The following is a 25,302-nucleotide window of genomic DNA, read 5'->3' as shown; positions in this document are numbered from 1 at the left end:
ACCAAACACTCGATAAAGTAAAAAAGATGATCTCAGCGAAGAGTAAACAGACGGCCTATACAAAACTCTATTACATTCACATTTATTGGTGGGGGGAAAAAAGTTCATGAATTGAGGCATCCAAAATATGGAGCTCTTTTTTTATATGCACAGTTATTTGATACAATAATAACAGTACAATTATGAATCTCTCTCACCATCAATCTCCCCTTTCCTCCTTTGCGTTCGAATCTGTTTTGCCTTACGTTTGCTTCAAATCGGCGTGAATCTACAAAAAGGTAAGCCCTTCTTCCTCTCGTGTATATTGAACTGTACTATTGTCCGTTCAATCTTCTTCTTTCGACTTGAAAGCGCCAAGAGAGAGAGCTTAAATTGTATACAAACTACATATACATATGGATCCCAAGTTTGTAAATAAAGTTTCTTCAAGAATCAAGAGAAAACGGAGTACGTAGTAGATCATAGGGTGCCCAAAGTGCATCCAAAGGACACGGTCTATTAGCATCCAATCGAACCCACGGTTTACCTTTGCCACTCCAATGCAACAGACTGACAGGACCAGGGTGCAGATCTCTGCATAGACCACGAAAGTTATCACCCCCGAGACCATGCTGGTTCCACCTATGATCCACGGGAGCAACATTCCCTGCAAAGACAAGCAAAAAGGGTGGCAAGGAACCCAACTCATAGATTCTCATCCTCTTCTGTAGCTCCATCCATTCCTCAATCTTGGTTTTATAATCCCCTGCTCGCCACCGCTCTAGATCGATCACCATCACCCCCGTATTGAAATAGCAAGGCTTTCTGTTTGCAAACGTGAGTGACAAAGAAGGGTTGGACCAGAATGTTGGAGTGAAATAAGAAGTGAAATTGGCGTTGCAGTATTCAGGGGCTGCTAATACAGAGTTTTCACCTAATGGTGTTGCTGCAAGTTTGGTTATGTCATCGACAAGAATGAGGTCTGAATCCAAGTACACCACTCGCCGAACGCATAGTGGTAAGAGGTTAGCCAAGTAACTTCGTGCATAGTTTAAAGGGCAATCAAGTGCTGAACGAATGGAGGTGGAAATGAGACCCGAGACTACGGAATCGCTGAAGTTGTAGACTTGGAATTTGAGGTAAGGAAATGATCTAGCGATTGCGGCGCGTAGTGAAGACGCGTTGGAGGAACAGACAAAGTGGAAGAATATGTTTTGCGGACAGGAAGAGTGTTGGAGAACCGAAAGGATTGCAGCCATGGATCCTCTGATGTATGTTTTGTCGAGTGTCATTGCAACATGAACTGCTTCATCGGAGCATATGTATCTGTCAGTGTCTTCGTCGTAGTTGTTGTTGTTGTTGTCGCTGTCGGAACTGTCGGCAATGGAGGTGCAATCTGGGGAGTTGTAGAATTCAGGGGCTTCTTTGAATTGGAGGATGATGGTGCCATCGTTTGCGCCATTTATGGTGGTGGAGGAGCACGATGGACATGGCAGCAAGAAGAGGGATAGAATGAGAAAGAATAGGAATGGTGCTTTTGGTTTTGGTTTGGGTATTGGCTTAGATTGCATAGTTTGTGTTTTTTTGTATACAGTGTGCGGATTTCCTTTTTCTTCTTTGGAGAAGAGAAAATGGTGTGTTTGTGTGTGTAATAGAGAAGCGATGTCGGCTTCGCCTGTTCCCTGTTGGGTTTGAAGTGTGGTGGAAGTTTGAATTGACAAAAGAATATAGATCTATGAGGTGGCTTATAATTGGAGGTTGAGGTTTCAAACGCGCTTTAGTATTAATAATAATAAAAAAATGAAAAAAAAGAGAGAAAATGAAAAAGAGAAAAGAGAGTAGCTGGATGGCTGCAGAGCCGGAGAGATGGCAAAGTCACGAATGTATGAAGGCGAATTTGGTAGTGTTTCACATTCCTACTGGACTTATGATTTTGGAGCGCATTTTCAATACCCGTCGCACGGAGCACCGGATGTGACTGTAGTATTATAATTATGGGTTTTATAAGAGTTATGTTGTAGTAAAAGTGATTGTATTATGTTATAAAGATTCGTTTTGCGTGTCAGAGTTTTTTTTTTTTTTTTTTGTGAAATGATAGATGCAAAACCCTATAATTATATTACCTTAGCATTGTAGATTTTTTTCATGATTTTATAGCATTTTCGGGTTTGGGATTGAGTCCCTCACCCTCCTCATTAAGCGAGCATTTGGTACACGAGAAATTTTTTTGTGTTCAAGAATCATGATTACTGAAAATATGTTAGGAATGTAAATTTTCTGGGAATGTGAACAAAAAACTGTTTGGTAAGCAAAAATATTACAAGGAATATTGATTATAAATTATTAATTCTATGTTTGATTGATTGTTAAATATTATTGGGAATGTAACATGCTTTTACAAAATTACCCTTTATTTTCTTACACATCAAACCCAGAAATGGAAATCAAGATTTTTCTGTCCTAATCGAAATGGAAAGAGACGAGTACCACTAATGAAGTGACTGAAAAAAGAAGCGCCCCTTGTTTCACGAATCTGGAATGTGATATTTAGATCTGGTGGAGATGATTTTGAGAAGAGACTGCAATGTATTTCTAAAGATGAAGCTTCAGTTGTGAGTAAAATGAGCAAGAGATCGTGGTTATGGAGGCGAACTTCTCAGCAAAATTTATTAAATTTCTATTATGTTTTCATTGTTATAATCATCCTCTTGATAGCTAAAAATATCCGAAAGGAAAAGCAAAGACTTCAATTTTATCTCAAAAACAAAACGGAAAAGAGAAATAATAATAGGAACAGATGCGTGGAGGAAGAAAGCATCTAACAAAGGGTATTATTGTCCCAAAAATAATATCAATTTTTTTCAATATCAGGATTCCATGAATACCAACTTATTTGTGGTATTTTTTGGTTGGATTTTACTTCCACTTTTACACTACAAATGAAAATCCGGGAAAGGAAGTTCCAAACGTTGCATTTTAAGAAAACCAACTTCTTTTTCCCAGTCATTTAAAAATAATTCATATACCAAACACGCCCTAAAAGTTGTGAACTTCCTTCATTTTTCGCTAGCTTCTGCTTCACAAAGGTAACACATATATATGTATAAATAATATAGTTTTTACTTTGTGCAATGTAAATACAGAAATATTACATTATTGTATATACGTGAATAAAAATATTCTAAAAATAGTAATAATAAAGCATGTGATAAGAAAAAAATTCCGTCCCCACAATAAATACGATCGGTTTTTGTTAAGTTCTATTAAACTTATGATTCAAACTCCATACCCCACCTGATAAGTGAGTCATAAAAGTAAACTCTAGGAGCGATAAGTCTTTGGAATAGTTGAGAAAAGATAATATGAATGCGATAGTAGATTGTCCGAATAATTTAACAATAAAATATTTTTTTAAAAATAAATACATATAATGATATAACTATCCTAATAAAAATAAGAAAATAATAAGTAATAATATTCTGAAATAAATCTACGTAGACTAAGAGTCCGTTTGTTTCCGCTTTTAAAAAAAGTAACTTTTATCTTTTCTTTATTTTAGAAGTTTTTTTTACAAAAGTTAAAGCTATTTATATTTTTATAAAAATATTTAGATTTTGAAAAAATTATTTAGCTTTTGACTTCTGTTTTTTTAGAAGCTAAAATCTTTAGCTTCAGAAAAAATTAGGTTTTTAACTTTTTTTGTGACTTCTGCTTTTTTTTAAAGTAGACATCCAAACGAACTAAAAATGAAAAGTGCTTTTTTTCACACAAAAAAAGTAACTTCTGGAGAGAAAAAAGCTCATCCAAACGGGCCCTAAATGCTTAAGATAAAAGCACATGAAATCTTACTTTTCGTTAAAGTAAAAAAAAGTTGATTTGTACTAGAATGATAAAGCTTATATTTTCTTTTATTGAATACTTTTATCAACCATCATACCAAGTACCAACGCTAATATTATTTGTATTAAATGGTAAAGAACATGGGTTTTCAGAAGAATAATTAAATTAAAACATATAATTTCCTGTCAAAACTAATTATTTTATTTACAAAACAACTTTTTCTTATAAAAAAGGCCTCCGTCGAAAAAAATAATTTTTAAAAATTAACTGCAATATAATTCTCATATTTTAATTACAGATTACTAATTTAAAATGTTTTTGCTTAAGTAGTTGAATTATGCCACTTTGAAATTCTTATATATTTTGCTCTGTGTTTGTCGGTGACATAAGTCACAGTTTTAAGCTTAATGATTTATTTTTTTTGAGTAATCTTAAGGGTATTCTCCAGTCGTAATTGGAGACTAATCTTCATCGAACATTGTTGGATTCTATCGAAGGTGGCTCTCCCAATTTTTTTATTCTCAAGGCTTTAACTTGAAATCTCTGATTAAAGCGCCTAGGCTTCTTATCAATTGTGCCAAAGGAATTTGGTAATGATTTTCTTTTTAAATACATCTTCTGTTGTGTAGCTACGAGCCTACGAACATATAAAACCAACTATGTTTCATACAACTTGGTAAGAGGTAAGAGTGAACTGTATCAATTAAGTTAGCCGAATTGGAATATGAATTAATTTGTTGGTGGGTTACTTTAACTGCAGTTTAAACAATTGAGAAGAGTGGGAAAAGAAGATGATTAGTGGAGTGGGGATTTAGAAGAGACCGAAAGTACTTACTGTTAAAATGTTAAGTGACAATAAAAATATATTTAACCGTTAGATATACTCTAATACACTTCGTCAAATATTATGTTAGCAACTTATTGCTTGCTCTTCCTTACAATGAAATTTGTTTGTAATAAATATAATTAAGTGTAGATAAAATTTGTATTTTGTTTTATTTTTAAAAATATTTCAATTGGTTCATCTTCGCGACTAGTCTGATTCGGGACGAGTCCGGAATTAAAGCTTTAAACTCTTCTCAAAGATAGTACTAGAAATGATCGAACACATGTTCTCATCCCCACCTGCTTAGCTTTCATGCGCCAACTGAGCTACCACCATTTGATAATTTGTATTTTATTATATTCGAAGAAAAGAAGGAGCTTTCTAATAGTAGCAATTTGAGATAGGAAGCACTCAAATTTATCATTAAATAGATTATAGGTTAGGAATGTACTTTGGAATCAAGAAAGCCCTCTCTCTCCCTTCCAACTTGGATGAGAAATTCAGAATGGGAGATTCTTCTTTGCGCTGTAATGACCGAGACAGAAGACTAGTAAAGAGTATCTGTGGAGGTGTTTCTTCGTATTCGCTGAGTTTCTCTGTCGCAGCAAGCGTTGTTCTTACGGCATTCTTCGATCTAAGCAACACGCATTGAATGTTGTTAACGGTTCATGGTCAAGCCATTTAATTTCTTTTTGTTTTATTCTTCCAGTAAATGTTGAACTATCATACCGTCGTCAGAAAACTATGTCCCAGCAACCGGATCTTTCACAAGCAATCCCAACAAAAGGATTATAGATTAAGTAATTTAAACAAATTCTCCAAAGAATGATTAAATTTAGGTGTTTGTTTTTGTGAAAATGTGTCATGCAATTAATTCTCCTAAAAATATAAATTTATAGGTGAAGGTACATAAAAAAATATTATATTATAATATTATTATCATGTCCTTTCACAATACTTATTAAAAAAATATAACAATAAATATCAAACTTTAAACCACTTAATCACAAACACTGTGATATTATATCATATTATCAATCTCACAAAAACTTAAAATGAATAATTCTTAATAGTTATATTTCTATTTCTAAGATACTGTAAGTGTAAAGTGTAAAGCAATAGGATGATGCTACGAAACTGTCGGGCGCATAAATGTCTAAATTATGTAGGGGTTTATATTTGTCATTTAACATGACACAATAAATTTTTCTACACACACAACATTTTGTGAGGCCCACACTTTTTGAAGAAAAAAAAAAATTATGACACATAAAACAAATCTCTATAACATTACACAATCATTTTTCCTACAACATAACTCTTATAAAATCCAATTATGTATTGGTCAAAAATCATTTTGACGTGTCACTCATTGCAATTTTAGAATAACATTAATGAAATGCTTTTACTTTTGTCGCACGGAATGGTTCAAGCATTTCAATGTTTGACAAGTATTAAACAAAACAAAAAAATTCAAAGATTTCAATAATGAGTGTTTTTAAAGTACTCGTTAAGTAATTAAAAATTAATTCAATAATCACTGATTCAAGTAATAAGAAGTTTATTTTCCTTATTGAAAGGCCTGGAGTTCAAACTGTTGGGATGAAGAAAATTATCTTGAAAAAATCATCCATATAATGAATCTAATAGTGTTTGAATCAAATTAATCGGATAATTGATAAATATTCAAGAGTAATTAAAAATGTAAAGTATTAAAAAAATTGAAAAGGAATATTATTTTATTGATCAAATAATTAAAGTTATTTAACCAAAAATATTATATATTTGTATATAAAAATAAGTTTGTTTAGGATTGTTAGGATTATTATTTTTAGGGCGTAATTTTCTTTCTGTTTTTTTACTCTTATACACGACTAAAGTACACGGAGCTCCAACAGGCCAGGATATTAAGCCCGAGACGAGTAGTCTTGTGAGTGCATCTAAGAAATTGTTCTGGCCCTATAACCCCAACAATTTGATACTAATTAGTAGGATGAAGTGTTTACCACTACATCAAACGCAAATAATTTTTTTTCTTTATCCATTTGTTCTTATACATATGGCTGCATGTTGGTGTCAATGGGCCGGAATGTTAAGGCCCACGCAATTAGTCCTACAAGCAAATAGAAGCTACTTTTGGTGAGAGTGAATACTCTCATGACCATGGTAGTTAAAATTTTGATTTAAATCTGTGATTTTACGATTTTTTTCAATCAAAATGATTCCATCAAAATTCTAAATGTTTTTAGGTTTTTACGATTTTTTACGATTTTTTTTACATTAAAATTTTACGTTTTACGATTTTTTATCCCCCTTTCGATTTTAGGTAAAATCTCGATTTTAACTATCATGCTTGTGACGGAACCAAAAGTAAAATTCAACTGGTATCAAAAGATTCTTTGAATAAATAATTAGATAGAATTCAGCCGGTGTCAAGATTATATTATTTTTAAAAGTTCAACCAATATTAAGGTTGTATCATAATTTTTTTAAAAAAATTGTGTCATTTTTAAAAATTAACTGGTGCCTTGGCACCACTTGAGTAACAAGTGGCTCCTTCACTGCTCATGTCTTATTTAATATAACATGGTCAAGTTTGAAAATCATAACCAGTGTTTTAAAACCCGGGTCGACCCGAGACTCGGTGATCCGGTGGGTTCTCCGGTCCGAGCGGGTAGTTGGACCGCTTCTGCAGTCAACCCGGATTGAACCGGTTGACCCGAGTTAGACCGGTTATTCCTCTTTTTTTGGTAATTTTTTTTTTGTTGATAAGAACTCTTGAATTAAATCATATTCATATTTTATGGTGAATATGATTAAAAGTAAGGTGAAAATAATAAGGTATTTTAGATTAGTGCAGTTCGTTTATGTAATTTAGTTGCATCTTATAATGATCTCATGAAGTTAAGTGGTGATAAACACTGATGGTCTCATGATCTCATCTCAACGGTGGACACTTTTTTCTTAGTGTATATTTCATGCATACTATTTGTTATCATTATTTAATTTATCCGTATCATATCAAGCACAAAAGGTGCATTTAACTTATTTTGCAATTTTAATCCAATATTAGGATATGGTCCAGAGCTAGAAGCTTAGAAGTATATAATATTTGCTATCATTGAAAATCAATTTATTTTTTGAAGCTCATTGATAGTTTTCTTATGTGAATTTTTATTAATATAAGTAATATTTTTATATTTTTAATATGTGAACAATAAATCCGGTTTAACCCGATTGAACTAGTGATCTAGTGATCCAATACCTCAACCGGTTCAATGACCGGTCCGAGTTTTAAAACACTGATCATAACTATACAAAAATAGATTGATAATAAAAGAAAAAATAAATAATGGAATGGACAATTATAAAAGATGAATCAGCAATATAAAGGAAGGGGACAATGACCGTACTGCCACTTTTTAGGCAAAATTTTACCTGATTTTCACTTCTGAAAAAAAATTTGTCAAAATGCCACGCCTGAATCCCGCTGGTCTGACAAGCGGGAATGGACTGGACACGTGTCAGCGTCTGAATGGTGAACCATTCTTGCTGGGCTGCTCAGCTAGAATGACAGAATGCTGACACGTGGCAAAAGCACAGGCATTCTCTGGATGTCTGTACTTTTGTCACGTGTCAGCATTCTGTCATTCTAGCTGGGCAGCCCAGCGAGAATGGTTCACCATTCAGACGCTGACACGTGTCCAGTCCATTCCTGCTTGTCAGACCAGCGGGATTCAGGCGTGGCATTTTGGCAAATTTTTTTTCAGAAGTGGCAATCAGGTAAATTTTTATTAAAGAAGTGACAATATGGTCAATGTCCCATAAAGGAAGAAAGAGAAAAATTAATAGAATAAACAATTACAAAATCATCACTATTTACCTTTTTATTCATTTCCATTTTTTTGTCGATACTCTTGTCCTATATGCAGTGGCATTATGACAGCAGTATATTACAGAAGGGTAACGTAACACAAGCCAACATGCAATAAATTGTGCAAGATGTCCACGACCAAAAGATGATAGTGTCGACCTGCTAAAAAAAAGTCTTTTTTTATTTAAAAGATGATAGTGTCTTACCACTACCCAGACAAACAAAAGAAGGGACGTGCTCCACAAACAAAAAATCTGGGTCTGTCCACAGAGACAGTCCACACGTAACAAATGATCTTATAACTCGTGTATCACATAATTCAACAATTTCATCAGAACACTCATGATTCATCCCTCATCATTCTCGGGCCAAAAACAGAGTTCAAGTACAAACAGGGGCTCACACCGTGTCAACTTTGATCTTAAAAGTTGTCACCGCTTTTTAAGTTGGAAAAACTTCAACTCCCCCCTCGTAAGTGTTTTCATAATCACTTATTCTCCTTCCCTAAATTTTTAATTATTTACACTTCCATCTAATTTTTTTTTATCACTTACCTCCCTATCTTTATTTTGCATCCAAAACTAAAGTTAACTCTGTTAATATTTTAAAAAAACACTAAACAGAACAAAGAAGAAGGTTGTTTTCTAGAGAGTTTGTACAATTCAGAATAGCCCCGAGGAACCCTCGTTCAAAAACAAAATAAAAATAATAAATCTTCATTGAGTCCGTTTTATATCATCAGTTGTAATATACATTCTCTAAAATTCATTTTTCTATCAGTATGCATGAAGATATTCTCAATACAATACTGCTTTTGATAGACTACTCTATTATGAAATGGTAAAGCATGTTGCTATGCATCAAGTATCTCCTTTCAATACAATACAATTGTTAGACATTCCATGATAGCAAAATGAAGCCAACATCTCCCTTCTTGTGCCAAAAAAGTAGGTTTCCAAAAAATCTGGACAGCAACCACAAGCTTCAAATCAAGGAACCTTCATCAGGTGCTAAGGGGGCTGATATGTTTTCCTCCTCTTGTAGCCATATATCAATACAAGATACCATTCTTTGGCTTTTTCCTGTTCGTAGAAGGTTGAGATATTTATTGTGATTGCTCATTTTGAATTCGAGTCATCTGTTGGCTTGGTGTTTCTCCAATGACAGATGCCTACACCATCTCCAAAGTCAGCCCCATCATCATCTGCACAGCAATCCTTTCCACCATCTTCAAACTTAGCTCCATCATAGTCAGCCCTGTCATCGTTAAACACAGCTCCATCATAGTCAGCCCCATCATCGAATATAGAACCCTATCATAGTCATCTTCAAACACACCTACATCATAGTCATCCATTGCAACCTGCATACCAAGCAATAGCAACAATTTAATAATTCTAGTTGGAGCCAATTACCAATAGAGCTTAAAAGGGCTGGCCAATTACCAATAGCAACAATTAGGGACAATAAAAATGCAATCTATATTACCAATAGAGCTTCTATTTTGTTTCTAGTATGCAAGGCATTTACAAGGATCATTTATTTGTTGTTCGCCTTGAATACTAGTGACAGGAGTCTTGGCAGAAAAATTAACTCACCAAACCAATCTAATGCTGTATTGCATTGCACACAAAGGCAAAGAAAATAAGCAATTGCAAATATATAAGATAGAGAGAGGATTCAAGTAGAACAATCAATGCATGTGCTGAAGGGACATCAACACGTTGTATTTCTGTTATAACAGGACAGGTTAGAGTGTTAGAGACAGACCAGCAACACATTGTACTTCTGTTTTCAGTTTTCACTTTTTTAGAGTATCTAATCAAAGCAAAAACATAAATTTAAAAACTTAGATTGAAATCTATTTTTTTTTAGAAAAAAAAAAACACACAAATTTAAGTGCAAAGGTTAGCTTCATGGAAAATAATAGATTAGCACAAATTTAAAACCCAACATTCATTCTTGCCTAAAAATGAATCTTTAGACGACAGAACTTTTAAAGGAAACCAAACACTAAGGGTGTGTTTGGTACAACTTTTATTTTGGGTTTGACGGGGAAGTGTAGGTGGGTATTGAAAAATATCATGTTTGGTTCAAGTTTTTGAAAAAAAATACCACTTGACATATGGTATTTTGAGATAACTTGAGAAATGGAAAATACTATGTTTGGCAAATAGGAAGGCTAGGAAATGACTTTGGTGTTGATTTTTGCGTGAAATTCACTGTTACAAAATACCACTTGACATATGGTATTTTGAAATAACTGGAGAAATGAAAAAACATGTGCGAAGTTCCTCCCAAACATAGATTTTACAAATTTAAATAAATTTTTCTGATAATATTTCATTCAACCAAATATCTTTTTTTAAACTTTTCCATCAAATTGATTTTGTTACCATTTTCCCATTAATTATATTTTCCTGTAAAAAATTTTTTCTCCTCTACCGAATATTCCCTAAAAAATATCATATAATCATGAAATGGGAACCTTAAAACTAGCAGAATATGATGATTACATATAAAGCAAATTACCCATTGACACTTTCTTCTCATTTCTTCATTTAAATACACATAACATATTGAAACAAGAAGAAACACTCAAGGACGAAAGTGAGACAAATAAGATACCAGTGCTCGATGACGTTGGTGTTCTTGATTGTCGGAGTGTGTACACTCAAGACCCTCACATGCAAGGAGCTTCGAATTAGGGTTAGCGTGTTAAGAAGAAAATTGGAGAACGAAACCTTTGGAATGAGCCAAAAATTTGGAACCCCAGACTCTGTTCTGTTTAGTTTTGGATGGAAAATGAAGATACTGGGTCATTGATAAAAAAAATATAGATAGGACTGTAAATTGATTAAAATTTTGGAGGAGGTGGATAAGTGATTATGAGAAAAGTGATAATTGAAGTTTTCCCTTTTAAGTTTAATATGATGTTTTAAATTAACAAAATTTACCCTTAAATTTGATCTTAAAGAGTATAAACCTTCGAAGCAAAGATACTAGTAAGAATAATTTACTGCAATTTTATTAATTATGACGGTAGTGGAAACATGCCTGGAACCTCATAGCTGTTATTTTACTTGAAATTTACGTTTACTGCCATGTAAGGTTCGTTGATATGGACTTTTTTCTCTCTAAAAGTTCTTCTCTCTTTTTTTCAAAAAAAAAAAAAAAATACTTCTTACAATAAATTTATTTGAATGTTTGTTTTAAAAAAAAGTAGAGATCACAAAAAAATTAAAAATCTGTATTTTTTTTAAACTAAAAAATTTAATTTTTAAAAGAAACAAAAGTCAAAAACTAAATATTTTTTAAAAATCTAAATAATTTTAACTTTTGCTAAAAATATTTTTAAAATAAGCAAGACATAATAATTTTTTTTTTACTAGCTGATTCAAACAGGCGCTAAATAGTTTTAAAGTGACATAATTGTTTGGAAAATTTTGAACTCCTTCAGCTTTTTCATTACGTAAATTTGATTTTAAATATAGGATCTATGTAATTTTAAGAAAAAAAAATTATATTTAAAAGTGATAGTATTTTATGGGGAGACATACTTACCACTAAAAAATTTACAACTCTTGCAAGTGTTATTAAACTCGGACCGACCCGGCCGGGTCGACTCGGGAACCGGTAAACCGGTCATATAACCGGTTCGATTGAAGCAACGGACCAGCCATGCATCAGAACCGGTGCGACCCGGTCTGATCCAGCCGGTTTTCATAAAAAATCGGTGACCCGGTCGGTTAACCGGTGACCCGGCTCAGTCCAAAAAAAAAAAAACCAAAATTTATTTTTTCAAAAAAAATCATAATGGACATATTTGAATATCTTTTTGCTTATTGACTTACATAAGTTATGTATCTACAATACTAATATTATCTCAATTATGTACTATGCAGAAAAATTTGAATTAATTTATAGTTAGAGATATCATTTTCTAAACCTAAAATCCTGTATCACGATCATTATATTTTTGTTTGATCTTTTATTAGATAATAATATGTGATTTATTACTTTTTACATTAAAATATTTGAAATTTTTATCATTTTTTTAGATATTTGAGTATGTTGTAATTTTCTAATATAAATTATAAAATTGCATATAATTACCGGGTCATGCGGTAGAACCAGTGACCCACTGGTTGAACCAGTGACCCAATACCTCAACCAGATCAATGACCGGGCCGGTTTTAATAACATTGGCTCTTGCAACTAACTTAATCACCTTTAATTTAAGTTAATCTAACAGTTATAATTTATTATAAATTAATAATAATTAATAAATATAATTCAATAAAATATTATTAATTGCCAATAAATTATAACCGTTAGATTAACGAAATCAACAATGATTAAATTGATTGTAAGAATGTTAAACTTTTTTTGTAATAAATGGATCTGTCCCCGTATTTTATAATCCAAACAAAATCAGTTATTTCAAACTCATTTTTAAACATTAACCAATTTTTTTCGGTTAAACTTGTCACCAATTAAGTTTATCATTTCTTACCACTAAATTTGAATCATTGATTTCTGCCAATCTGGTAGTTATAATTTATTAAAAATTAATAATTAATTAATAAATATCATCTAAGAAATTATAACCATTGGATTGGCGAAAATCAACAATTAAAATCTAATAGTAAAAAGTGATAAACTTAATTGGAAATAAGTATAATCTTCCTAATTTTTTTAACATAAATTCTTTCAAAACCAATTTTAATCAATTTATTAAGTGTTTAATATTTCTTATATTTTATGAGACAAGAGTATATAAATCCCACATGAGATCATGTGAGGAGAGGAAAGAAAAAACATATAAAACCCCACATACTTTTATGTACAAGATGAGAAACATTAAATCTTTTTATTAAAGTTTACAAGGAAGGCAACCAACCAACCACTTTAGTACCATTTTTTTTTATCTTTGGTATGTCATCAATTAAGCATTTAGTAGTCAATGGTTATTTTTAATAAAATTTCAAATATTTACTATGAAATCATCATTTAATAAATACTTAACTACTACCCTACTGATTAGTTTATCATACTAATTCCCATAGCAGGTATAAATTTCTGTACTACCAAAAATGAAAAACACATATATAACAAGAAGTGAAAATTTTTTATTTTTTAATTACAAATTTAACTGTCTCAAATAAATCAAATCACAATTTATTAATGTGCAAAACATTTTATACTTTAGTGTAGACCAAAATTAAATTTTAACATTTTTATAAAATCTAAATCTATTTACGTTTAATAACTTCAATCCTTAATAATTATTGAACATTTTAAATGTTTATTAATAATTTTTAAAACATAAGTTACGGCAATATCAGATGTTCATTTTAAATAAATAATAACAAAACAAAACAAAACAAAAGCAGACGCAAATAGGTTATACCCATCTGGCTGCAGAACCATTGTAGAGAATAGCACTTCAAGAAAGAAGAAACAAAATAACCCAGGATTTCAACAGGCTATTAATGAACATGAAGAAAATAAATGCTTGTAACCCCCTTTCCCGCAAAAAAAAAGGGGAAAATAAATACTACCAATTATTAGTAAGATATAATAAGGAAAGAAAACCCTAGGAGAAAAAAAGATATAATGCAAGGCTAAAATGCAAATTAAAATTACCTGCTTAAGAATATATTTTTTATGAAAGGGATTGGGGAAATTCATCAATATCAGCATACTATTTAATTAAAATGACCCTCCATGGATAACACTAATTAATTAACCAGGGATCTATTCCAAAATCCATAATCCACCTCTCCCGATGGAGAATCTCTATTTAGCAGGGATAAAATCAAATTCTAGGTCTTGGGTTCTCAGGCAAAGACATAAGAACAAAAATGAATGCCACATAGCCACTATCTATAACAACGATGACACTAAACAGCAAACATTTTCGCATACCCAGACGAAACAATACATATTCCTATAACATGCTTCGTCTGTCTTAAAATTCTCCGTCATCATTCTTGGTCACATCACCTTTCCAACTAAAACAGAGCCCACAACAAGCACTAATCCACTAGAGCAGGATCATTCAAAGGGGTTTTGACCGTACTGATACATTTTTTGGACATATTCCACCAGTTTAGTTTGTCTGTCAAACGTATTAACGATGTAATACAGGAAGACACGCTTCACGTGTGTCTCAAATGCGCTTATTACGTGGCAAGTGCCTATAGACATGGTAGATAAGGTACAAAGGTTGTAATTTGGGGTGAAACTGGGTCGGGTCGGCCTACAGAGGCCTACGGCTTAGTCTACATCAGGCCAGATCTGACCTAGTATATTTTGTATAATAGGCCGGGCTTGGGCCTTAAAAAAGCCTGTTTAATAAAAAGGCCGTATGCTCACTTTCAATAGGTCGGGCCTATAAGCCTACAGGTCAGCCTATATTGTACTATTTATTTTAAATAAAATAAAATAGAGTAAATATGTCTTGAAGAAAAAATAAAAGATATAAGTTTAATCAATTGCAATTATTTATAACTTAGTTATATTCGATTATATTTTAATAGAAATCTTATTTTATTTCTTATATAGGAGGAACCAACATCTCAACATGTTAGATTGTATATATGAATATATTAAAAGATTTTTGGGAGAGTTATACTTACTACAAGCATCATGATTTATTTGTTGGATTCATGTAGTTATTTTCTTGAAATAAAAGGGTATTTGAAATATTATTGAATCGTATTTGAATCTGTACATAGAGGTCTCTATTTATAGAGACTTCTTGACCTAATTTTGACCTAATGGGCTTGGCCCAATATACAAGTAACGAACTAAATAAATACAAATAAATGACTACATAATTACTAATAAATGACTACATAATTACTATTTACAACACTCCCCCTCAAGCTGAGGAATAGATATTTATCATTCTCAGCTTGCTAGCAAGTTCTTGAAATCTATCTGAAGGAAGCCCCTTTGTCAATAGATCAGCTAATTGACGCCCAGTGGGAATGTATGGAGTGGTAATCAACCCGCTATCAAGTTTCTCTTTGATGAAATGGCGGTCGACCTCAATATGTTTAGTCCGATCATGTTGAACTGGATTATGAGCTATACAAATAGCGGACTTATTATCACATAGCAGCTTCATAGGTCCCTCACATTTTATTTTTAGATCATCAAGTACAATTTTCAGTCACAGTAACTCACAAATGCCTTGAGCCATAGCTCGAAATTCAGCTTCTGCACTTGATCTGGCGACCACATCTTGTTTCTTACTTCTCCATGTCACCAAGTTACCACAAAGAAACATGCAATAACCAGTGGTAGAACGACGGTCAGTCACGGATCCAGCATAATCAGCATCTGTGTAGACTTCTAAAGATAGATTGCCATCACGTCGGAATAACAACCCTTTACCAGGAGTACCTTTCAGATACTGAAGAATTCTCTCTACTGCCTGCATATGTTTCTCCTTTGGATCGTGCATAAACTGACTGACAACACTAACAACATAAGCTAAGTCTGGTCTAGTATGGGCCAAATATATCAATTTCTCAACTAGCCGTTGATATTGTCCTTTATCAACTGGAGGACTCTCCTCTTCATAGTCCATCTTGTGATTCTGCTCAATAGGAGTATTAGAGGGTTTACACCCGAGCTTTCCTGCTTCTTTGAGAAGATCAAGAACATATTTTCTTTGGCTGATAAAGATTCCTTTGCTCGAATGAGCTACTTCTATCCCTAGGAAATATCTCAGTTTCCCAAGGTCTTTAACTTCAAACTCAGAGGCAAGCCGTGTTTGCAGAATCTGTCTCTCCACAAAATCATCACCTGTGATAATAATATCATCAACATATACAAGGAGCACAGTAAGCTTCCCATTTTGGGAGTGCTTGAAAAAAGAGTGTGATCTCCTTGACTTTGTTTATATCCTAAGGTCATCATAACTTTAGTAAACTTTCCAAACCAAGCACGAGGTGACTGCTTCAATCCATACAAGGCCTTTTTTAATTTACAAACTTTATTTTCTCCCTTCACAGAATCAAAATCAGGCGGAATTTCCATGTAGACTTCTTCTTCTAACTCACCATTGAGGAAAGCATTCTTCACATCAAATTGGTTTATATCCCAATTGTAATGGGCAGCAAGGGATAACAAAACTCTCACCGTATTCATCTTTGCAACTGGAGCAAATGTTTCTTCATAATCAATGCCATAGGTTTGAGAGTAACCTTTGGCAACTAATCGAGCTTTGTATCTCTCAAGAGTTCCATCAGAATTATATTTCAGGGCATAAACTCATATGCACCCTACTGCTTTCTTTCTAGTAGGTCTATCAATTACCTCCCATGTTTTATTTTTCTCCAATGCATTCATCTCCTCTTGCATGGCTTGAGCCCAATTCCTATCTTTCAAGGCTTCATGTACTGATTTTGGGATTGCAATAGAGTCTAGTGCTGAAACAAAGCTTTTGTGCTGCACAGAAAGATTAGCAGAGGAAACAAACTGGGAGATAGGGTATTGAGTACAAGAGGGACAGGAGGGACAAGATTTCTTGGGACAAGCTCTTTTTCCTTTTCTAAGAGCAATGGGTAAATCATCAGAATCAGTAGTAATGGGTAAGTCATCAGAAGTATTAACATCATGATCAGAAATATGAGATTCAGGACTTACCAGTGGTTCAGACGATTGAGGTTGCTGCTGAGACAATGTGGGTTGTTTCCTTCTTTCAGGTGTCATAATCTTTCGTATCTCTGGTGTACTTGATGTATCAATCACAGGAGAATCAGTCATAAGAGGATTACTCACAAGAGGATCAGACACAGGAGGAACAAACAAAGGAGAAACAGACACAGGAGGAACAGGACCAGGTGGAGGATACACTGACATAAGTAAAGGAGTAGACACTGATGATTCAAACTCAAAGAAGGGAGGTGATGAGATTTCTGGTGAAAGATTCTCCCCCTGAAGATGAGGACCTTGGAAAAAGGACTCAGATTCCTGAAATGTAACATCCATAGAAACAAAAAATTTCCTACTACTAGGGTGATAACACTTGTAGCCCTTCTTATCAGGAACATAACCAAGAAAAACACATTTAATAGCCCTAGGGTCCAACTTACTGCGATGATGTTTATGAACATGAACAAAAGCAACACACCCAAACACTCGTGGAGGAAGACTCATCATAGTTGGAATAGAAGGGAAAAAAGAAGTCATAGAGTGAATAGGACGTACATGGTCAAGTACCCGAGTGGGTAAACAGTTGATCAAGAATGCTGCAGTAAGAATAGCATCTCCCCAATAGTATTTGGGTACATGTGTCTGAAACATTAATGCACGAGCCACTTCAAGAAGGTGACGATTTTTTCTTTCAGCAACCCCATTCTGTTGGGGGATGTCAACACAAGTAAGTTCATGAATCATACCGTTATTTCTTATAAATTGGGAAAAATTATGATTAACATATTCAGTACCATTATCTGTTCTTAGTCTCTTGAGTTTTTTATCAAACTGGGTCTCAATCATTTTATAAAATTGAAAGAACAGTTGTGGTACCTCAGACTTTTCACGCATTAAGTACACCCAAGTTACACGAGTGCAATCATCAGTAAAAGAAACAAACCATCTATTTCCAGAACCATGAGGGACTTTAGAGGGACCCCAAACATCAGAATGAATAAGATCAAAAGGTTCAACACTCTTAATAATACTAGAAGGAAAAGACACACGATGATGCTTAGCAAATTCACAAACATCACAATGAAAAGACTCAACAGATTTAGACAAAAACAATGACGGAAATAAAGATTTGAGTAAACTAAATGGAGGATGACCTAAGCGCTTATGATGAAGCCAAATCAAAGAATCAGCAGTTGATTGACCATGAGACATCAAGATGTGATTTGTTACTTTATTTGCAGGAGATTGTTACACCAGATAGTACAGCCCACCTTGCTCTTTAGCACTACCAATCGTCTTTCCCGTGGCGAGATCCTGAAAAACACAATGGGTAGGATAGAAGGTTACAGTACAATTCAAATCTTTTGTAATTTTATGAATAAAAAGAAGATTCGTGGAGAGTTTAGGAACATGAAGAACATCCTTAAGATGTAAGGACTGCTGTAAGTTTATGTCACCAGATCCCGCAACTGATGTATGAGAGCCATCAGCTACGGCTATTGTATGAGTTCCAATGGTAGGATGATAAGAGGTAAAGGAGTCAGCACAACAAGCCATATGATCAGTAGCACCAGAATCAACAACCCAAGAATGTTTAAAATCATTACATGAAGAAATGAAAGAATAAGTTTTGGAGCTCATACCAGTCATAGTCAAAACACTAGTATCAGATGGCTTACTCATAGAATCAAGAATGATTCGGAGCCGTTCCAACTCATCTGGACAAAATGTAGGTTGGGTCTTATTAGGTGTAGGAGTTATTTCAGAGGAAGTAAAATGCGCTTGACCACGCAACTTTGCCATCTTTTCTAAGACATATTGCTTTCCATAAAGGCAAAAGCATAAATCCTTGATATGACCTGTTCTTTTACAATAAGAACACCATCGATCATCTCTCTTAGGTCTAGAAGAGGTACCATCATAAAATTTTGAAAAAGAACTCCTTTGAGAAGAGGCCATACTGCACAGAAAATGGTCAAAAAAAAGCTCCAAGAAGCCAAAAAATCACAAATAAATACCAAACGATGTCCGATCAAAGAGAGGAGCACAGATCCAGAAAGAGGATGAAGGGAAGATCAAGATCGCGGTGGTCCGATCCGGAAAAATGATCTCACGCGCCGCCACGCGCCGGTGAGATTGGCTGCGCGTGGGCTTCACTCGCGGTTGAAGGGGCGGCGCGTGGGTGGCCGTCTGGTCTGAAATTTCTGGAGCAACGTCGTCCGGTGAGCGCGGTTCTTTCTAGGTCTGTTCGGAGTTGAAAAACCACCGGGAAAGGGTCCAATTGTGATGAACAGATGTTGTCTTGTGATGAAGAATAATGGAGACGATGAACAGTAACAGAGATCCAGTATAACAGAGATCTTCTCGGTCTAAGAGGTCCCCGGAAAAAATCCGGTGGCGGCTGATGGCAGCGAGAGACAAAAAGAATAAAAGGTTCTTGTTCTAAAGACAATAGGCGCGGAAGCAGAGCCCTCAGGATCGAGAGCTCTGATACCAAGTTGAAATAAAAGGGTATTTGAAATATTATTGAATCGTATTTGAATCTGTACATAGGGGTCTCTATTTATAGAGACTTCTTGACCTAATTTTGACCTAATGGGCTTGGCCCAATATACAAGTAACGGACTAAATAAATACAAATAAATGACTACATAATTACTAATAAATGACTACATAATTACTATTTACAACATATTTTAATTTACATAGTATGGATTTGTTTATTGGATCTGATGAAATATATGTTATTTACTTTGAGCATTTTGCTTTCGAAAATGACTTAAGTGCATATTGTATGAGTTTTGTTATGATTCATGATTCTGTTTGGACGTTGAAATTATGATTTTTGGTGTAGCAACTGAATTTGAGTACTTTGTAAAGTTGATTCATGGTTCTGCTTGGAAGTTAAAAATTAACAGGCTAACGGGCCAAGCCAGGCCATTTGTTTTTTTTATAAACGGGTCAAACCAGACTAACAGTTAGACTCATACTAGGCTTGGGTCAGGCCAAATTGAATTTTTTTGACGTAGGCTTGGGCTTTTCGGGACAAAGTTTGGTCAAGCCCAGCCCATTTTCACCCCTAGTGGTAACGAATTGCTGACAGGCTCCGATGCGCAGCTGAGACAGCCGCGTCTTTGACACTGACGCACAACTGGTGTTACCGCGTCTCTGATGCGTCTATTATTGGACCGCGTCCCTAACACACATAAAAGTGCATTGTAACATAGCGTGTTTCCTGTCCCTAAAATTTTCAACCTTTCCTCTTCCCCTACCTCTCCCTCATTTGCTCTCCCCGTTCATCTCCCCTCTCAGTTCTCCATCAACAGTCATTTTTTCCCCCTATGCTTTGGCATTGCAAAGGTTTCAAGTGGAAGTGATTGATACAAAGATTTCAACCGAATTTGATGGGTTCAAAACGTGTCTCAAAAGGACAGACTTTTCAAGAAACGCCCACACACCATTAACGTGTTCAAACCCTTCCTTTTTTCACGGCTCGATACGGGCATCTGGGAGGTGCGCGATTAAACGTGCACACACTTGAAGCGTGTCTTCCTGCATTATATCAGTAATACATTCAAGCAACGAACTAAACCAGTGGAATATATTGAAAGATGCATCAGTACAGTCAAAAACCCTCGTTCAAACATTACAGCTCCTGTAGGATAATAAGTCGTGTCCCAAGCCCAACACATACTAACCATAATAAGCCAAACACAATAAGTCCTGTAGGTAAAAGGTAACCCTCCATCTATGACAATTGATCGTAAGAACACATAATAACCAAGCAGCTTGACTGACAGAAAACCAAGACGTGATATTCAAGCGATACAGTTGTGTGATTGGCTCGCTCTTAGGACAGAGACTATTATAATCAAGCTCAAAGACGCATAGAGTGAAAAATGGCATGTTCTGCTTAACAGAACACGAGAAGAATGAACGAAATTTGTAATATACAACCATATATGTCTTATTAGTGACAAGTGTATACAGCTAAAAAATCATCTTCAGACAATTGTTATGTTTAACCAAAAACTCAAAACTGAAAAAGTAGGCAGTATATACATCAAAAGTGCTATTGAAATAAAGCCGGATATAACATTTTACAATGATGATAATCAGACAAGCACTTAGGAACCACAAAATGAGCAAAAGGACAAGTAGAGAGTAGAGATATAATAAGGTTGTTAGAGAATCTCCATGTAGAGTTACATGTCCACTTAAAACAGCAGGATCATTCTGAAAAGGTTGTTTTTATTTGTCAACTAATGTCAATTTTATCATTTACATGTCTAATTTTAATGTACTGCAAACAGGCTCAAATCTTCTTAAATCAAAATAAACATTAATCCATATAAAATAAGAGGATGGATATTCTCACTACCAAAATTTTCCACTACCAACTTACTACCTATCTAATCACCATTGGATTAATATTTTCTCTCTTTTCAAATTTTTTTTAGCATTCTCTATCTTTGATCCAATAGTCATTAGATAGGTAGTAAGTTGGTAGTGAAAAATTTTGGTAGTGAGAATATTCTCCCTCCTAAAATAAATCCACCTTGCATGAAAAAATAGGCCACTAGTTTCCAAGGTCCTTAGATTTCTATATACTCATCTTATTAAAATATAAAAAGCCATCCGTGGTCATATAACAAAAATTACAGCACCAAAACAATCTGAATGTAAATACCACCAAATGCACGCAAACCCACATCTAGTGAAAACCAATAATAAGTATAAGTGCATAACCCTTAAATCCGGATTGTGAATAATGAAAGTAGCATGCATCAAAATAATATAACATCAGTATATCAATACGTAAATGAAAATACAAAAGGAAAGGAAAGTAGAGAAAAGGCATACTTTCACTAGTTCTGCTACCTCGTAGTCTCAAACTCAGTATAGTAGCCATTAAATTAACATTTAATGCGTGCTTTCATGCTTTAGATATCCAACTTTTTATATGGATATCACGCAAGTCAAGTCTCACATAATGAGAGATTATTATATGAACAATTTCCTTACTTACTAAACAAAGAGCGCACCAGAAGATCTAAAATAGAAGAAGTTTGGTTCTACTACTAGCAGTCTGAGCTTCTATACTATCTGTTGCGAAATAAAAGCAAGAACGAGACAGAAAACAACAAAGAGAAGCAGTAGCTTGAGAAAATAATCTTGTTGCCCTTGACGTGCGTGCAGAGGATAACTATGAGCATGGAAGCCATGAAATGAATTAGAAAATCCATAAGGAAAACCAGCTGCTCCACCATACATGGTCCCATTATGAAACCCATGGAACTGAAAGTTAAATAAGGATGGCCGCCGTATAAAACCACCAAATGCAGCAGACAATGTGAAATTCCCAAATCTTGCGGTTGTCATTGGCGGCGGCGGAAACCCTCTCAACCCACCCAACCCACCCATAAATCCAAACCCATGTTGATGAAAATGATTTGATTCAGGTGGTGGAGCAGTTTCAGGTCTCTGACCAGAGGGACGATGTGGGATATTAAGACCTGGAATAGATTTTGATCTTGGGTCAGTTGATGTCTTTCCTCTCCCATATAAGGGAACCAGCTTCTCTTCCTCAACGAGGGCCTTGCACACAGGGCATTCTTGCGAGTGTGAGTGGAAGTGAAGCCATTTGTAAAGACAAGGCCAACAGAAAAGATGACCACACAAAGTAATTATTGGGTCTTGTGCTAATTCAAAGCAAATGTTACATTCAAAGTTGCCAGCATCGTTGTTATTATTGTTGTTGTTGGAGCAGAAAGGGCTTGGGGGTGTCCTGCTTGTTGATTCCCCAAACCCACTTGCCATCTGTAAAATCCCAACCTTCAGATACCTACACAACTTATATGTTAGGTAGTGTTTGGTTGAGGGATTCTCAAAATTTTCCCGTCTAATTGCATGTGCCAATCCTTGTTCTCTTTGTTTGGTTGAAAGATTTTATAACTTTTATCCATCAAACACATTTGTCTATCTAAGTAGAAATGTGTGTTAATAAGGTAAAAAACACTATTGATGAATGCTGTTTGAGACATGATATTCTTGTAAGAAACTGGAGAAATGAAAAAGTGAGTAAATACAATAACATTAATACCCCTCTTCTTATATGTTGCAATGGTACAAAATTTTATAAAAAAGGTTGCTTTCGTAAATTCTATTTATTTCCCCATCAAATTTTTATTTTCAACCAAACACACATTCAGGAATTTCACTCAATTTTCCTGGTAAAATTATACTCAACCAAACAACTTTTTTAAAATTTTTCTATCTAACTCAATTTCCCTGCAGATCTCTAATATTTACATTTCCCTAATATTACAAAATTTCTCTTCAACCAAACACTACCTTAGTGGGCCGGTTGGTTGAGGAAATTTTTTTTGAATACTAGGAAAATGTAATTACTAAGAAAATGGTTAGAAAGTGATTTTGGTAGGAGAAGGTAAAAAAAGTTGTTTGGTTGACCAAAATATTACCGGAAAAATTTATTTAAATTTGCAAAATCTATGTTCGGAAGAAACTTCGCACCTGTTTTTTTTCTTCTCCAGTTATCTCAAAATACTACATCTCAAGTGGTATTCTGTAACAGTGGATTTCATCCAAAAATCAACACAAAAGTCATTTCTCCATCTATCATGTTTTCTTAGTATTTTTTTCAAAAACCTAAACCAAATATGATATTTTCCAATATTCATTAACACTTTCCCATCAATCCCAAAATAAATCTTCTACCAAATACTATATATATATATATATATATATATATATATATGCCCTTAGGATAAAAAATAATATAAGATTTAAGATTTTATATGTGATATTCCTGAATAAAAAATTCCTTCCATTGTTTCAAAGACACAGTCACCGATGCAGCTGTTTTGATGGACGGAATTGAAAGAAAGTGTTTGAAAAAGTTACGCTTAGCAGAAAGAAAACAACAAACATGGATAAATAAGAACAAAAAAAGTCCCAGTAAAATTCAAACACCCAGAATCCCAGATCTAGTTTCGAAAATAGCCAATTATGAAGTCTATCATTTCTCAAAACTACCAAGGAGATGAAAACCAAAACGACAAAGGAAAGACGTGGTGAAGAAAAAAGAAAAGAAAAGAAAGGGATCCAGATTCAGAAAAGGAAAACAAAATAAGTTACGAACCTGCAGAAACCAAAAACCGATGGATCCTCCAAGTCAAAAGTCAAAACTGATCAGAGAAAGGCGGAGGCTGAGAGTCTGAGACGATATCATTTTTGTGATGCGATAACTTTTAAGTTGCTACGATAAAACACAGAAGGAAGAAGATTCTGTCCTTCTACCCTTTTTTTTTTTTTTTCTTTTTTCTTTTTTATGCGTGATCCTGTGTGTTTGGTAGCTGCATAAAACTTCAAGAATTCATATCAAATCACTGAATTAAAATGTTTGTAATTTTAAAGTTAACGTCATTTTAAATAGGAAAATGTTTTCTTCATGTTATATAATAAAGTTTAGAGTAAACACCTTTTTTTATCCCTGACAATATCTATGAAATTATTTTTAGTCTCTGACAATAAAAAATGACCAAATTGATCCCTAACAGTATGTAAAAAGGGCCACGTTAGTGACGGAGGAGTTGACATAAGGACTAATATGACCCTTTTTCATAATTTTAAGGACCAATTTGGTCCTTTTTTATTGCGAGGGACTAAAAAGGATTTCGTAGATATTGTCAGGGACCAAAAGGAGTGTTTACTCTAAAGTTTATGTTATGTTATACATCTATCAAAATTCAAACCAGCAGTTCATTTTTTTAGTTGTGAAATCTACTTAATTATATCTCTACATAAGATATTTTATAATTATTGAATCAAAATTAAATTAATTGTTACAAAATAATATCAAGTGAGAGCTGTTGATTTAATTCCAATCCAACAATAGCAAAATTAATAGTAAGAGATAGTAAGAAAAAATGTGATAAATATAACTTTTTCATTTAAAATTATTGTTTTTGGTGGTTTTCTTTTCTTTTCTTTTTCACAAAACTGCACCTTTTTATGTGACTAGGTTGAGGAGAGAGAATATAAAAAATTATTAAACATACACCAAAATAGAGTAGTTTCAATACAGATT

At 34.0% G+C, this 25,302-nt stretch overlaps 2 protein-coding genes across 5 annotated transcripts; both read right to left on the bottom strand.

Moving 5' to 3' along the window:
* Positions 1-229: 229 nt before the first annotated feature.
* LOC133313326 (probable galacturonosyltransferase-like 1) lies at positions 230-1,290 on the bottom strand. The gene has a single exon (XM_061514690.1). It carries the CDS (start codon positions 1,269-1,271, stop codon positions 426-428), a length of 846 nt encoding a protein of 281 aa, XP_061370674.1. The 5' UTR covers positions 1,272-1,290; the 3' UTR covers positions 230-425.
* A 20,747-nt stretch (positions 1,291-22,037) lies between these two features.
* On the bottom strand, positions 22,038-24,581 carry LOC133313322 (uncharacterized). Of its 4 annotated transcripts, none has more exons than XM_061514684.1 (3): positions 24,355-24,581; positions 23,727-23,778; positions 22,038-23,012 (listed from the first exon to the last, which is right to left on the bottom strand). In XM_061514684.1, exon 3 carries the CDS (start codon positions 23,010-23,012, stop codon positions 22,290-22,292), a length of 723 nt encoding a protein of 240 aa, XP_061370668.1. In that variant the 5' UTR covers positions 23,727-23,778; positions 24,355-24,581; the 3' UTR covers positions 22,038-22,289. The 4 variants fall into 4 exon arrangements, with proteins under 4 accessions (XP_061370668.1, XP_061370667.1, XP_061370666.1 ...); XM_061514682.1 differs by having other exon boundaries at positions 22,040-23,037; positions 24,355-24,580; XM_061514683.1 differs by lacking the exon at positions 23,727-23,778.
* Positions 24,582-25,302: the final 721 nt, after the last annotated feature.

Source organism: Gastrolobium bilobum, unplaced genomic scaffold (genome assembly GCF_033153095.1).
Source record: "Gastrolobium bilobum isolate Gb01-03AN ecotype WA unplaced genomic scaffold, APGP_CSIRO_Gbil_v1 utg14062, whole genome shotgun sequence".
NCBI lineage: Eukaryota > Viridiplantae > Streptophyta > Magnoliopsida > Fabales > Fabaceae > Gastrolobium > Gastrolobium bilobum.
Note: the sequence above shows the minus strand (reverse complement) of the source record. Positions and strands in the feature narration are given on the sequence as shown.

What these genes read in the sequence shown, in the direction of transcription:
- LOC133313326 (XM_061514690.1), bottom strand. Translation starts at nt 1,271, where the DNA reads ATGACACTCGACAAAACATACATCAGAGGATCCATGGCTGCAATCCTT.
- LOC133313322 (XM_061514684.1), bottom strand. Translation starts at nt 23,012, where the DNA reads ATGGCAAGTGGGTTTGGGGAATCAACAAGCAGGACACCCCCAAGCCCT.